Source organism: Schistocerca nitens, chromosome 12 (genome assembly GCF_023898315.1).
Source record: "Schistocerca nitens isolate TAMUIC-IGC-003100 chromosome 12, iqSchNite1.1, whole genome shotgun sequence".
Taxonomy (NCBI): domain Eukaryota; kingdom Metazoa; phylum Arthropoda; class Insecta; order Orthoptera; family Acrididae; genus Schistocerca; species Schistocerca nitens.
In genome coordinates this window covers 152083269-152099363 of record NC_064625.1, presented here as the reverse complement: position 1 = coordinate 152099363, position 16095 = coordinate 152083269, and the positions used below count along the sequence as shown (strand labels likewise).

The window sequence follows — 16095 nt, the reverse complement described above, 5'->3', positions numbered from 1 at the left end:
GCAACTACTGAAAAGGCTGCTGCCCCTCTTCAGGAACCACATGTTTGTCTGGCCTCTCAACAGATACCCCTCCGTTGTGGTTGCACCTGCGGTACGGCCATCTGTATCGCTGAGGCACGCAAGCCTCCCCACCAACGGCAAGGTCCATGGTTCATGGGGGAAGATTGAGTGCTTATAATACATTAATGTGTAAAATCAAATCATCTTCATTATCAACACTCAACACCTCTTCTACAATAATGTCTCAACAAATGTGAATGGGGAATGTGATGCTACTGTCGATCTGCCTGCCATGCACACACTGACACTTCCTCTGTTCCCTTGTACAAATTCAGTTCCGCCTCAAGTAGTGCCCAATACATTTAATCTTTCTTGTGTTGGCAGAGATGTCAATTTCTTTTCTATGCCCCTACCGCTGGTGTTTAGCACAGCAGAGATTTGCTGAATGGCATCCTATTTTGACTCTGAATTTTTACAGTTCATGCTACACACATTCCACGGGCAGGCCTCTGTCCCACAGTTTGTGATAAGGTCAAGTATCTACCTTCCTTACATAGCAGATATTTGAACTTATCCCACTGTATGAGACAACACTATTATTGTACTCTGCTACAAGAAATGATGAACTAATTTGTAACATAAAGAAACACAAGCTCCTTATAGTTGCATTTAGCAGCACTGGACAGGAAACAACATTTTCTTTGATCTGTACAAACAGAGTGTAAGCACACCAGCCTGAATGTAGTAGTCTCTCCTGCGTTGCCTCTTTGGTAGCACATCAGTTTGTAGTCATCAAGCTAAAAGTATTAATGAGTAACAGAATGGTGTTTGCACAAAAATGTGCACACCACCACAACTTTTGTTGCATTTTGCACACATTTTTTATCCTCGAGGTACTATTGTTTATGACGACAAGTTTTCGGCTTTGTGTGATTAATACTGTGCAAATCAGCTCTGTACCCACAAACAACCAAGAGTCCAGTGGCAGAAGTCATTGAATAACTTATAAAGTAATTGAAGCACAGTCTTTTATAAAAACTGTAAAAGAATTAGTAGTAGTTCTAACAAAACACTGAAACAGAGTGAGTAAGGGCGGCACAGGACACTGCTCTTATTTACATTAAACATCACAGTTCATATACAATCTTGTAATAATCCACCAGATAAAAGAACACAGCAGTAGTTCACTTAGTTCTGTCCCCAATGGAAGTCACTGCTCTGAACATTCACTTGTAATCACAACAATAGATCAAGTTTCCTACCAACACAATACAATTCACTCAAAAAAGTCATTAATTTGAGTGGCAGAAATCACTTGAAAGTTTTCAGATGTTGACAGTACTGAGTTTTTTCAGATGCTGATGCACACATTTTCATGAACACATTGCACATAGCTATTGTATAAGCAAACACTGGGAGCAGTCTTGACATAGGTGTGACATGTATGTTAGCTCATCAGGTGTGGGCACAGACTGATTATTTTGAGTGACGTCTGACTATTTAAAGACTGATAACTGGACAAATTGTTGTTTTGGAAATTGCACAATCATTTGAGAAATGGCTAGGTTAGATTTTGCTATTCAGGATGAACTTTTAAGTATTGATAAAAATTTGGTTTGTAAAAAATGTGGTGGTTTAGGAATTTAGAAAAGTTTATGGAATCATTTTTTTGGGTATATGTTAGTAACACCTGACTTACGAGTACAAACACCATGATGAAAATTATAGTAAATTACAAAACTATCTTAAGGAGATAATCAGTTAATGAAGTGTGCATAAAATTCAAGCCTACAAAAGCATAGTGGCAAAGGTTGGAATTTAGTAAGTGCAGAGGCAAAATCTGCAATGCACAATGTAGCTGTTTCTAAGATTGAATATTAATTATCTCATAAATTAATTAGGTTCACAGAATTTGTAATACATTACTTGAAAGTTGAACTGCCAATCTTTATAACTAGTGGTGTCACTATACCTAGAAATACATATTAGCTTACAAGGTTTTTCTTATTATGAATGAGGTGGAATTTTCAGTTAGGTATAACTTATTTCCTAGTGATACTAAGTGCAGCATTAGGAGCAGCACATCAAAAATATTATCCTGAGTAATGAATCTAGGATGGATACAGTTTAATTGATGTTTAGGAATATTTGAACACCTCCCACACATGTACTATTTAGAAAGCGTGCTTGGTTTGAGGTATAAGGAAAGTGAAAAAGGAAAAAAAAGGTAATAACAGAAGTTGAATTCCTAACAGGTGGAATAGTTCCAACTTGCCAAGTTACATAATGGTTCTTATGTATGCAACATTTTCAAAACATTGATAGACCAACAGTAATCGCAAAAATTGTTGCAATTATTGGGACAAAGCAGTAATGGAATGAGGCAAATATCGACTGTATGGGGATTGTGTGCATACTTCCTCATTTGTCCACACTTAGCAACTGTGGCACCCAACATAAACACACTTTGTTGCATCTCTGTGCCCACACAGATATCTACTTATTGGACCCAGATAAGTAAGTCATCTCTTTCAGATCCTATTTGTTCCTGCAGTACAAAAGTAATTCCAAATTGCTGTCTTCCATTTATAAAATGCATATTTTCAGTCCCTACTGTTTTACAGAATTATCTTCTGTGGCAGTGCACACAAAGTAAATAAAGTGTTTATACAGCAGCAGCAGCAGCAGCCCCCCTCCCCTCTCTGCAATCAGTTTTCTGACTGGTTTGATGCGACCCGCCATGAATTCCTCTCCTGTGCTTACCTCTTCATCTCAGAGTAGCACTTGCAACGTACGTCCTCAATTATTTGTGGATGTAAAGAAAAAGCATGATATCGAAAGGTTCATTTGACACAATTGTACCATTACCTGTGACTGAACAGATGTCACAATGGTATAGATTCGTTTCAACAGGCACAGTGAAAAGACTGCTAAACATTTAAGCTTCTGGACAAAAAAGTCTTCCTTTGGAAATAGAAAAGACACACACATTCACACAAGCACAACTCACACAAATGGCAGGAGGCATTTGCCATGTGCGTGTGAGTTGTGCTTGTCGGAATGTGTGTTTTTTTTTGTATTTCCAAAAGAGCATGTTTTTGTGTAGAAGTTTAAAGGTGTAGCGGTGTTTCACTGCACCTGTTTGCGACTCAGTGCCTTCTCTATGTGGTGAGTAGCACCCTATCCTTTTTGTAGTATCTTTGCTATTCTACCCTTGACTTTCCATTGTTAAATAGAAATACAGTTCACCTACATAAAACTAGCTGATATCCGTGGTTCCACTCGCATATCAGTAGTTTTGTTATGATGGGTGATGGTGAGTAAGAAAGCTGTCACACATGCAATGATATCAGCTGCTCTCACGTGTCTGCTTGTTTGGGTAAGCATAGCTCATGACACCCCCATCCCAACTGCCCTAACCCACAGCATGGTGGCACACTCAGCATTGCTGCATTGTGCATCGTGCCATTGAAGTAGTTCCCCTCCCTCCCCCACACCTTTTTTTATATAAAAAAAAGGCGCCAGGCTCTCCCCATATCTTCACAAGTCCCAGGGCTATGGTCTGTGACCCGGCTGACCCAACCTAGCTATGCCTCCACATGTGGGACTCCATGTCACATTTCCCTGTTCTGAAGGTAGTTTAATGCCTCTTATAGCCTACTCTCTTACTGTTACGAAGAAAAGAATGTACACTCCTCAGAAGCTGATTTGACTGGCGACCACATCAAGATTAATCATTTTATCAAAATGGGAACATAAAGGTGATTTTTCATAATACAAAAAACTATATTTTAGCTCCAGATACCAGTGATGAAGGCAAAAATGTTAAAGACAAAAATTGCAGTACTTTGGCTGCAGGATATCTCAGTTCAGGGTTTGAGTGATTCAACAGGATAAAATACTTATAGTTTCAACTTTCACTTTAATTTGCAAGAGGAAAACAGGACAACAAACTCTGGTCTCTGCCACCAACATATTTGTGTTTTTTATATAACTAGCTCACAACTTTCAGAGTTATGAAATGCAACACTATTAGTTTTATTACTAAACAATAATTTTTGCATAGTTTATAATGTTAGAGTTTGTTTTCTCTGTTTATTCACCTTAAGATACGTTTCTCCAACATAAAATAATGTTAGTAGGCCAAAATTAAAATCTATACATTAATTTCATATTTCATTTTATACGACTAATATTTAGCTTCAACACTTGCCCACAAGAATTTAGCAGTTTAACGTGGTGCTAAATTTGTAGAATTTGTATTACATAAACAATGAACTATCCCTCCCTTTCGTTTTTTATCTGAAATTATCTTGCATTTTTATAAAAATAATTTCCAAGATATTCAGACCCATATGGCGATACCAAAAACATGAAGAGACAAACAATAAACATAAAAAGATTTATGTATTGGGTGCTTTGCTAAACATTTGTATGAGATACTACATTACTCTCCAGCTGTGGCAGTTACTTTTCAGCTGTAGTCTTGTCATTACAGATATTCACATTTGGTGTGAAGGATAGTGTAGTGGGATGTATAGCTTGTTCACGATATCTTGTGCAATTTTTCAGGGAGGGGGAGGGGTGTGTGGATTGCAGAGCTCTGCCTATCGAAGTCAAAACATAGACATCTGTGGGTGAGTGGAGTTGCAGAGAGGACAAACTACGCTTTCCTCACGTAGTGCTGACACTACAGTTCGTTCACTATATCCTGAACAAGGACTCCTTTGTTCCTGTCAGCTGCAACTGGTAGAGATCTGTCAACTTTGGGCCACAAGCGTTTTGTCTGGCCACTGCCTACATTGGCAACAATGGTGAAAAACATGGGTTTGCAGTGTCGCACTTTAGCTGCTGTCTGCACTTCATACGTTTTCAATGTTTCGGGTCTGTCAGTTACCTGTTATAAATCTCGATGACGAGCAGTCGCCTTTAGTAATTGTTATAGTGGTCCAACTACTGTGTCCCACTGCCATGTACAAGCTTCCTTTTCTTCTGGACTTCGATCCTCACCGGGTGAAGCTGTAATGTTAGATCACGAAAACTACTTCGAGCTACTAAATAAACTCCTAACTTTTGTTTGTGCTTCTCTGTATTTAAAGTCTTCGAGGCTAACAATGACAAATTCCAGTGACTGTAACTCAAAAGAATTTAACTGAACATAACACATTCTGATATAATTGGAAGGAAAATCAACATTGGCCGTATTTTGTTGTTTTATTGTCAGCAAAATCGATTTTCGGTCACATGTTTATGTGATCGCTCTAAGCTTATGGTTATAGCTTGATATCAGTGCCTACCAATTTTAATTGTTTATTACAGCACTGAGGATGGTCACTAAGTGACCGAAAATCGATTTTGCTGATAATAAAACAACAAAGTACGGCCAGTGCTGATTTGCCTTCCAATTCTATGCACTATTTGGTCGTGGTGCACACTAAACTCCATGGAGTTGCCAATCAATAACATTCTGATATGTAATGTCTGACCTGTTCTTTTCAACACGAGTGATTCATTCGTTTTGGGCCACTGTTGACATTGTGAGTGGCCCTCTGACTCTTTATCGTCCATGATGCAAGCAATTGAGAGTGCCAAAGCATTCGCATAACTTCGTACAGCAAGCAAATGCTACACACCACACAACTGCTCGCCACAGCCCTTTTTGTTACAGCGACGCACCCTCTGTGCAAACACAGATTGGGATGCACAGTATCTGCTCCTTTCTGTCCCATTACATAACAATATCCGCTGCTATGATCACCTTTAGCTGGTACGAGTACCAATAGTGGACAAGGGTGTTTTATAAAATGCCCTGTTACACTACACAATGTGACAGTACAGTACCTGTGTGTAATGTAACCTTTTAGAGACTGTCATTGTGTGCTGTGCCAAATGAGCAAGCACACGTGTAATACCAGAACTGCTTAAGGAAAGTGCAGCACACACACCATCCCTTTCCCATTAGCCCCACCCAGTATATGTCAACTAGTTGTGTGCTGCTATCTCGTGCTCTAGTCTGAAGTTGCGTGCCCAGCTATCTGCCACCTGCCCCCTCTACCTGAACCCCTAGCAAACCCACATATGGCTCCTCACTCTCCCAAAGGTTGCCAGACACTTCCCCCCCCCCCCCCCCCCCAACCCTTTCCCTGGCTCCTCTCCATCCCTCGCCCCACCGTGCACCCCCACTTCACCACAGTACACTCACCGTGTGCCAGTCAGAGGAGCTCAATATAGGGAGACAGGTGTGTGCATGTGATGGAGAGGGGAGGGGGAGGGGGGGGGGGGGGAGAGAGAAGAATTTCATTCTGAAAGCTAGCAAAGCGAAGCAAACCTGTTGTTTGTGTATGAGGTGCATTGAAAACTTTTGAAACACACTACTCACCATTAAAAACTTTGTTGTGATGCCTCTTGTAAGGAGGAGAAATGTGTACCATCACATTTCCGACTTTGATAAAGGTCGGATTGTAGCCTATCGCGATTGCGGTTTATCATATCGCGACATTGCTGCTCGCGTTGGTCGAGATCCAATGACTGTTAGCAGAATATGGAATTGGTGGATTCAGGAGGGTAATACGGAACGCCGTGCTGGATCCCACCGGCCTCGTATCACTAGCAGTCGAGATGACAGGTGTCTTATCCACACGGCTGTAACGGATCGTGCAGCCACGTCTCGATGCCTGAGTCAACAGATGGGGACGTTTCCAAGACAACAACCATCTGCACGAACAGTTCGGCGACGTTTGCAGCAGCGTGGACTATCAGCTCGGAGACCGTGGCTGCGGTTACCCTTGACGCTGCATCACAGACAGGAGTGCCTGCGATGGTGTACTCGATGACGATCCTGGGTGCATGAATGGCAAAAATTCATTTTTTCGGATGACTCCAGGCTCTGTTTACAGCATCATGATGGTCGCATCCGTGTTTGGCGACATCGCGGTGAATGCACATTGGAAGCGTGTATTCGTCATTGCCATACTGGCGTATCACCTGGCGTTATGGTTTGGGGTACCATTCGTTACACATCTCGGTCACGGCACTTTGAACGGTGGACGTTACATTTCAGATGTGTTACGACCTGTGGCTCTACCCTTCATTCGATCCATGCAAAACCCAACATTTCAGCAGGATAATGCACGACCACATGTTGCAGGTCCTGTACGGACCTTTCTGGATACAGAAAATGTTAGACTGCTGCCCTGGCCAGCACATTCTCCAGATTTCTCACCAATTGAAAACGTCTGGACAATGGTGGCCGAGCAACTGGCTCGTCACAATACGCCAGTCACTAGTCGTGATGAACTGTGGTACCATGTTGAAACTGTACGGGCAGCTGTACCTGTACACGCCATCCAAGCTCTGTTTGACTCAATGCCCAGGCTTGTCAAGGCCGTTATTATGGCCAGAGGTGGTTATTCTGGGTAATGATTTCGCAGGATCTATGCACCAAAATTGCGTGAAAACGTAATCACATGTCAGTTCTAGTATAGTATATTTGTCCAATGAATACCCGTTTATCATCTGCATTTATTGTTGGTGTAGCAATTTTAATGGCCAATAGTGTAGCATGCCAACCAGCAGAGAGAGCGCGCAGTGGCTGCTTAGCACACCTAGCAGCAGATTTAGACAACAAACTGCTGTTTGCCTCTTGTTGCTGGGACAATAAGCAAGCAAACCACAGCTGCTGAAGTAAGTGTGTGTACAGCCTGCTCGTCAGGCTACTGCAGTGAAGCAGCCTGAAGAACAACCTTTATGTGTGTGAAATTCTGCTATAAACTTGACAAAACTATCACAGAGACATTTCAAATGCTTATCCAAGCATACGGGAAGGACTGTATGAGTCTCACACAGTGCTTCGAGTGGTTTAAATGTTTTCAACAGGACAGAGTGTCGGTCTGTGAAGATACAGAGTCTGGACGTCCTTCCCTTTCACGTCGACAGATTATGGCTGTGTGGATAGTGTTCGTGCTGTGATTCACAGAAATCATAGTCTAGCTGTTCAGGAAGTTGTTGAGGAGGTGGGCATCAGCGTAGGATCGTGCCATCAAGTTTTGAGTGAAAAACTTGAGATACGTCATGTCAGTGCAAAATTCGTACTGTGTTTGTTGACTGAAGATGAGAAACAGATCTGTGTTGAAATGTGCAAAGAACAGCTTGCCACTGTTAGTGGCAACGAAAACTCTTAAGAACATAATAAGAGGCGATGAGATGCGGGTGTACGGCTCTGATGCTGAAACGGAGCTGCAGTCATCACAGCAGATGGGCGAAGGGTCACATCGTCCAAAAAAAGCACACGAGTCGGTCAAAGATCAAGTCGCACGGATGACAGAATGGTAGATATCGAAATAGACGACAGAGGGATAGAGAAACAATTAAAATCGCTCAAAAGAGGAAAGGCCGCTGGACCTGATGGGATACCAGTTCAATTTTACACAGAGTACGCGAAGGAACTTGCCCCCCTTCTTGCACCAGTGTACCGTAGGTCTCTAGAAGAGCGTAGCGTTCCAAAGGATTGGAAAAGGGCACAGGTCATCCCCGTTTTCAAGAAGGGACGTCGAACAGATGTGCAGAACTATAGACCTATATCTCTAACGTCGATCAGTTGTAGAATTTTGGAACACGAATTATGTTCGAGTATAATGACTTTTCTGGAGACTAGAAATTTACTGTGTAGGAATCAGCATGGGTTTCGAAAAAGACGGTCGTGCGAAACCCAGCTCGCGCTATTCGTCCACGAGACTCAAGAGGGCTATAGACACGGGTTCCCAGGTAGATGCCGTGTTTCTTGACTTCCGCAAGGCGTTCGATACAGTTCCCCACAGTCGTTTAATGAACAAAGTAAGAGCATATGGACTATCAGACCAATTGTGTGATTGGATTGAGGAGTTCCTAGATAACAGAACGCAGCATGTCATTGCGAATGGACAGAAGTGTTCCGAAGTAAGAGTGATTTCAGTTGTGCCGCAGGGGAGTGTCGTAGGACCGTTGCTATTCATAATATACATAAATGACCTTGTGGATAACATCGGAAGTTCACTGAGGCTTTTTGCGGATGATGCTGTAGTATATCGAGAGGTTTTAACAATGGAAAATTGTACCGAAATGCAGGAGGATCTGCAACGAATTGACGCATTGTGCAGGGAATGGCAATTGAATCTCAATGTAGACAAGTGTAATGTGCTGCGAATACATAGAAAGAAAGATCCCTTATCATTTAGCTACAATGTAGCAGGTCAGGAACTGGAAGCAGTTAATTCCATAAATTATCTGGGAGTAGGCATTAGGAGTGATTTAAAAAGGAATGATTATATAAAGTTGGTTGCCGGTAAAGCAGATGCCAGACTGAGATTCATTGGAATAATCCTAAGGAAATGCAGTTTGGAAACAAAGGAAGTAGGTTACAGTACACTTGTTCGCCCACTGCTTGAATATTGCTCAGCATTGTGGGATCCGTACCAGATAGGGTTGATGGAAGAGATAGAGAAGATCCAACGGAGAGCAGCATGCTTCGTTACAGGATCATTTAGTAATTGCGAAAGCCTTACGGAGATGATAGATAAACTCCAGTGGAAGACTTTGCAGGAGAGAAGCTCAGTAGCTTGGTATGGGCTTTTGTTGAAGTTTCGAGAACATACCTTCACTGAGGAGTCAAGCAATATATTGCTCCCTCCTACGTATATCTCGCGAAGAGACCATGAGGATAAAATCGGAGAGATTAGAGCCGACACGGAGGCATACCGACAATCTTTCTTTCTACGAACAATATGAGACTGGAATAGAAGGGAGAGCCGATAGAGGTACTCAAAGTACCCTCCGCCACGCACCTTCAGGTGGCTTGCGGAGTATGGATGTAGATGTAGATGAAGATGATGTTGCTTGTGTTTTTTGACTAAAAAGGCATTATCCATCATGGATTTGTGCCACATGGTCAGATGGTAAACAAAAAAGTCTACCAGGGAACCCTAGTGCATTTGAGGGATGCAGTGCACAGGAAGACGCCTAAATTGTGGGAAAAACAGAGTTGGATGTTGCATCATGACAGTGCGCCAGCTTACGTGTCACTCCTTGTCTGCAGCTATCTAGCAAAACATGACTTTCCAGTTGTGCCCTGTCTCTCGTTTTCTCCAGACCTAGCCCCAGCAGATCTTCTCCTGTTTCCCAGACTGAAAAACACAGTTGAAAGGACGTCATTTCCAAACCGTAGAGGAGATACAGGACAATGCGATGAGAAACCTGTGCGTCACCCCACAAAATGTGTTCCAGGAGGCATTCCAAACCTGGCAGAAGTGATGGGAGTGGGGTGTTGCCAGTAAAGGGACTATTTTGAAGGGGACAGTGCTTAAAATGTTGTACAGTAAACAATAAAGCTGATACAGCAAAAGTATGGTTTATTTTTGAACACACCTCGTATCCGTCAGTGACACAGCACTTCTACCTTTCGGCAAGTTGTCTCTTTTACTCCCAGATAATTCATTATTCTCAACCAGAACTTTAATACACTGTCAAACTGGCCCATATTATACAGTTAAAACAGAGGAAACCCAAAATGTTGTATAAGGTTATGAAAATATCTATGTTCAAAGACAACAAAAAAAACTTTGCACATAACTATCACTGTTATGGAATCCAATACTTTCAACAATGTGCATCACAGAGGCCAGGAAATTTTGTTGCGGTTCCTTGGAATTAATTACTTATAACTAAGTTTCAGTTCCTATAATGAGATATCAAGTAATTATTGTTGTTGTTGTGGTCTTCAGTCCGGAGACTAGTTTGAAGCAGCTCTCCATGCTACTCTATTGTGTGCAAGCTTCTTCATCTCCCAGTACCTACTGCAGCCTACATCCTTCTGAATCTGCTTAGTGTATTCATCTCTTGGTCTCCCTCTATGATTTTTACCCTCCACGCTGCCCTCCATTACTAAGTTGGTGATCCCTCGATGTCTCAGTACATGTTCCTACCAATCGATCCCTTCTTCTAGTCAAGTTGTGCCACAAGCTCCTCTTCTCCCCAATTCTATTCAATACCTCCTCATTAGTTATATGATCTACCCATCTAATCTTCAGCATTCTTCTGTAGCACCACACTTCGAAAGCTTCTATTCTCTTCTCGTCTAAACTATTTATCGTCCACGTTTTACTTCCATACATGGCTACACTCCATACAAATACTTTCAGAAAAGACTTCCTAACAATTAAATCTATACTCGATGTTAACAAATTTTTCTTCTTCAGAAATGCTTTCCTTGCCATTGCCAGTCTACATTTGATATCCTCTCTACTTCGACCATCATCAGTTATTTTGCTCCCTAAATAGCAAAACTTCTTAACTATTTTAAGTGTCTCATTTCCCAATGTAATTCCCTTAGCATCACCCGACTTAATTCGGCTACATTCCATTATCCTCGTTTTGCTTTTGTTGATGTTCATCTTATACCCTCCTTTCAAGACACTGTCCATTCCGTTCAACTGCTCTTCCAAGTCCTTTGCTGTCTCTGACAGAATTACAATGTCATCGGCGAACCTCAAAGTTTTTATTCCTTCTCCATGGATTTTAATACCTACTCCGAACTTTTCTTTTGTTTCCTTTACTGCTTGCTTAATATACAGATTGAATAACATCGGGGAGAGGCTACAACCATGTCTCACTCCCTTCCCAACCACTGCTTCCCTTTCATGTCCTTCAACTCTTATAACTGCCATCTGGTTTCTGTAGAAATTGTAAATAGCATTTTGCTCCCTGTATTTTACCCCTGTCACCTTCAGAATTTGAAAGAGAGTATTCCAATCAACATTTTCAAAAGCTACCTCTAAGTCTATAAATGCTAGAAACGTACTTATTAGGACACAAAAAAAAAATTTAGTACAATCTTATGTGGCAGAAGAACGATGCAAAAATTTAAATAGTATCTGTTCTTCAACACGACACCTACAAGAAGCAGCATTTGTGTGACAAACAGTTTAAAAATTGACCTTATCATACTTAGTGACAGCCATTTTACTGTTTTACAATGTGCTTACAAGGGAACCTCCCCATCGCACCCCCCCCCCCCCCTCAGATTTAGTTATAAGTTGGCACAGTGGATAGGCCTTGAAAAACTGAACACAGATCAATCGAGAAAACAGGAAGAAGTTGTGTGGAACTATGAAAAAAAATAAGAAAATATAAAAACTGAGTAGTCCATGTGCAACATAGGCAACATCAAGGATAGTGTGAGCTAAGGAGTGCCGTGGTTAGCGTGAGCAGCTGCGGAACGAGAGGTTCTCGGTTCAAGTCTCCCCTCAAGTGAAAAGTTTACTTTCTTTATTTTCGCAAAGTTTTGATCTGTCCGTTCATTCATTTACGTCTCTGTTCACTGTAACAAGTTTAGTGTTTGTCTTTTGCGACCGCGTCACAAAACCGTGCGATTAGTGGACGAAAGGATGTGCCTCTCCAATGGGAACCGAAAACATTTGATGGCAAAGTCATAAGTCAACCGATTCCTCCACAGGAAAACACGTCTGATATATTCTATATGACAATGATGGCGGCATGTGCGTCACATGACAGGAATATGTTGTCGACCCACCTAACTTCTACACTTGGCGAATGGGTAGAAAGATTCTTGTACCTTGCCCGATTTAGGTTTTCTTGTGGATGTGATAATCACTCCCAAAAAAGTGATGAAAACATAAGAGTTTGTCACATAAACTGCAACAAATGAATGCAACAGTTTCACAGTCGCACAGCTTTCCCTGTGCTGTGTCAAAACGTGTTTTTAACGTTTTCAAATTTTTCCATGTGTAGACTGTCAAATCCTGCATATGTCCAAGAAAATCTGAACATGTCCTGGAATTTTAGAGAGCGAAGTTGATTATATAAAAAATTAAACTTTTCACTCGAGGGAAGACTTGAACCAAGGACCTCCCGTTCCGCAGCTGCTCACGCTAACCACGGGACCACAGCGCTCCTTAGCTCACACTATCCTTGATGTTACCTCTCTTGCACATGGACTACTCAGTTTGCATATTTTGCTTATTTTTTTCATAGTTCCACACAACTTCTTCCTGTTTTCTCGATTGATCTGTGTTCAGTTTTTCAAGGCCTATCCACTGTGCCAACTTATAACTAAATCTGAGGGGGGTGTGATGGGGAGGTTCCCTTGTTAGTATCTGAGAATGTTCCACAACACCACTCACCAAAGGAATGAAAGCTTATTAAAACAATGTCCTTAACATTTACATTCAGTTTCCCAAAAGGGTGCGGATGCACACACATCACACACATATCAAAAAATAAATAATTTAAAAAAAAAGCCTAGACAGGTACAATGTTGTGTCAAGCACAGTTGCACATTGCAGGTACGTACGAGTCGGGCATCGCCTCGTACAAGCACATGTACTTCAACGCGACGTCCAACACGCTCAAGATGTGGGTGGTGACGGTGGTGTTCGTGCTGGGGCTGTACGAGTGCGTGCGCTACCTGGCGCTGCTGGCCCTGCAGCACCGGCTGCGCGCCTCCATGCTGGTGCTCTTCCTGTCCTCCATCTTCGCGCACTACTACGCGTGGTGAGTACCGGGAGCTGGCACGACCGACTTTGAACTAAGTCTCCTGCAACTCTGTCGGATGCTCTTCTCTTTTCGGCAGTGTAAGGTTGACTGGCAGTGGTCGACCTGTAAGAGGGATAACAGTAAAGTTTGTGTTGCACCTTGAAAAATTAAAAGTTAATAAATCAGTTTTTCGTTTGTTTCCACTTTGCAAGATCCCCTCGCTTCTGAAGTGATACTATTATTATTCGGCTTAGCCACAAGCCGTAGAGGGTGGTATATGTGACGTACAGTATGACTGGTCAGCATTTCCACCCAGAATTTGCGAGTGTAAGTCGGACCTTCCTCGATCCATCTCGGTGGGTCGTGTCGTCTGATTTCCTCCTACCTGTGCGCAGTGCAGCTCTCGTAAATGTCGTCCCGTGCAGATTCTTCATTGGCGCATTGGATGTCTCTGTCGGTGGAAGCTAATTATCTGAAATTGCTGTAGATCGACTTTGGGGTATCTATTTACTCAAAATTAACATTCAGAATGCCATAATATCACTTTTATTCCTATCAGATCAATAATGAAACACTCACATCACAAACTACTTGTAACCGAGAGCGTGGCTACCATCGAACGAGACAGGAAGAGCTCTTAACGCCGACTGCCGACTTTGGCGTGCAGTCCGTATCTGTTACTAGTTTCGTCACAGTTTGTGGATTTCCGATCGAGTTCGTACTTACTAAGATATGCATTTGTTAATGAAGGGGTGTGAATTTTAATGAGGCAAAATTATGATAAATAGTTTTAAACATCCAGAGGCTGCTCCTAGTATTCGTGTTGTCATAAATGACTTTAATTATTAAATATAAATAAACAAAATTGGTTACTTTGGCGCCAAGATGGTGTTACTTCCTGTCACGTATATTTCCCAAGCTAACGCTTGTTGCTATGGTCCTGCGCCGAGCCCCATCCCACTACGCGCGACATATGGTCGCTTTGTCACCTAGCCAGCCAGCGTGGGAAATGCTCTCCGACTCGTGGCTGGCTACGGACTACAGCACTTCCTAACTATCGTGAATACATCAATAAGAGACAATAATTTATTAATACTGGTAAAAATGTCTTCCTCATGTAAGAAGCACCTTACAACCTGTGTATCCTAATACACACTGAAACCCCTACACCACAGCTCAAGGTTATTGTACATTACTGAAGCAATGGAAATAAATGAAAGGTGCAGAAAAGCAGGGCAGTTCTACAAATGCATTAGGGGGCTTATTTGGAGCAAGGAGGTGCCACAGAAATCCAAGGGAATTATATACCGAACCTACTTTGTCCCCATATTGACATACGGAAGTGAGACATGGGTAATGCACAAAAGCGACAAAAGTAGAATACAGGCTAGTGAAATGAAGTTCCAGAGGAGCAGGTTGAGTGTAACAAGATGAGACAGATTGCGAAATGTGTATGTGAGGGAAAGACTAAAGGAGGAACCAGTACAGGACGGGATAGAAAAATCGAGACTGCAGTGGTATGGACACATGAAGAGAATGGATGAGGGAAGAATTCCAAAGAGGATGTTTGATCTGCAACTGGAGGGGAAGAGGCCCAGAGGAAGACCAAGAGATAGATGGGTGAAGGGAGTGAAGGAATGTGTGACGAGAAGAGGAGAGAATTGGACGAAGGTGGAAGAGGGGGAATGGTGGAAAGACAGAACACGATGGAGAGGCTTGTGTTCCCGACAGACCCAGCCAGTGGCTGGAAACTGTCCAAGATGATGATGATGACTGAAGCCTTTTCGTAAATTCAGTGTAGCTACATTGACATATTATCAGAAAACTGAATGCTCACATAGAAAAACTCAGAAGGTTTTGTGTTATTGCAATAAGTTTAGATTTCTGCCACGAGAGTGCAGTAGTGAGCATTTTGACAAGATGGTGACGGGCGATGAGAAAGTGTATGTTACGCTCAAAACACATTCACCTCGGCCTGCCAAAATAGTGTGATGACGCTTCAGAATGAAGTTCAACATTAAGCCACCAACTGCCAACTCTATTTCACAATGGTATGTGCAGTTCAAAGCTTCAGGACACCTCTCCGAGGGGAAATCAATGGGTCGGCGTGCAGTGAATGAAAAATCGGTCGACTGTGTGTGGACGATTCTCACACACAGCCCACAAAAGCCGAAGGAGAGAGCGAGCAGAGGGCTGAATGTACCACAACCGACCGTTTCGAAGATCTAAGAAAACAGCTAAAGCTGAAGCATTACTGCTTTCAATTGCTGCAAGTTCTGACTCCTTATGATGCTTTGAATTTTCCACACAGTTGCAACAGCTTATAGAAGATGACAGATTTTGTGAGAAACTCATCTTCCGCCACTAAACAACATTTTTTGTGAATGGCACAGTGAACAGGCAGGTTGTGTGAATCTTGGGCACCTAGAATCCCCACACCATCTTCCAGCAAATTCGAGATTCACCAGAGGTTAATGTGTTCTGTGCAGTCTCATTGTTCAGAGTTTACGGTCCCTTATACTTTTGTGAAAAGACCCTTTTAGGATATGTTTATCTGGACATTCTGGAAAA

The 16095-nt window shown here is 42.2% G+C and overlaps 1 protein-coding gene across 1 annotated transcript in view; it reads left to right on the top strand.

Moving 5' to 3' along the window:
• The window catches only part of LOC126214976 (uncharacterized), a 49002-nt gene that overhangs the window by 6425 nt on the left and 26482 nt on the right, over positions 1 to 16095 (top strand). The window contains exon 2 of the mRNA XM_049941609.1: positions 13335 to 13542. Coding sequence (XP_049797566.1) covers positions 13335 to 13542 — 208 coding nt within the window. The remainder of the gene's footprint in view (positions 1 to 13334; positions 13543 to 16095) is intronic.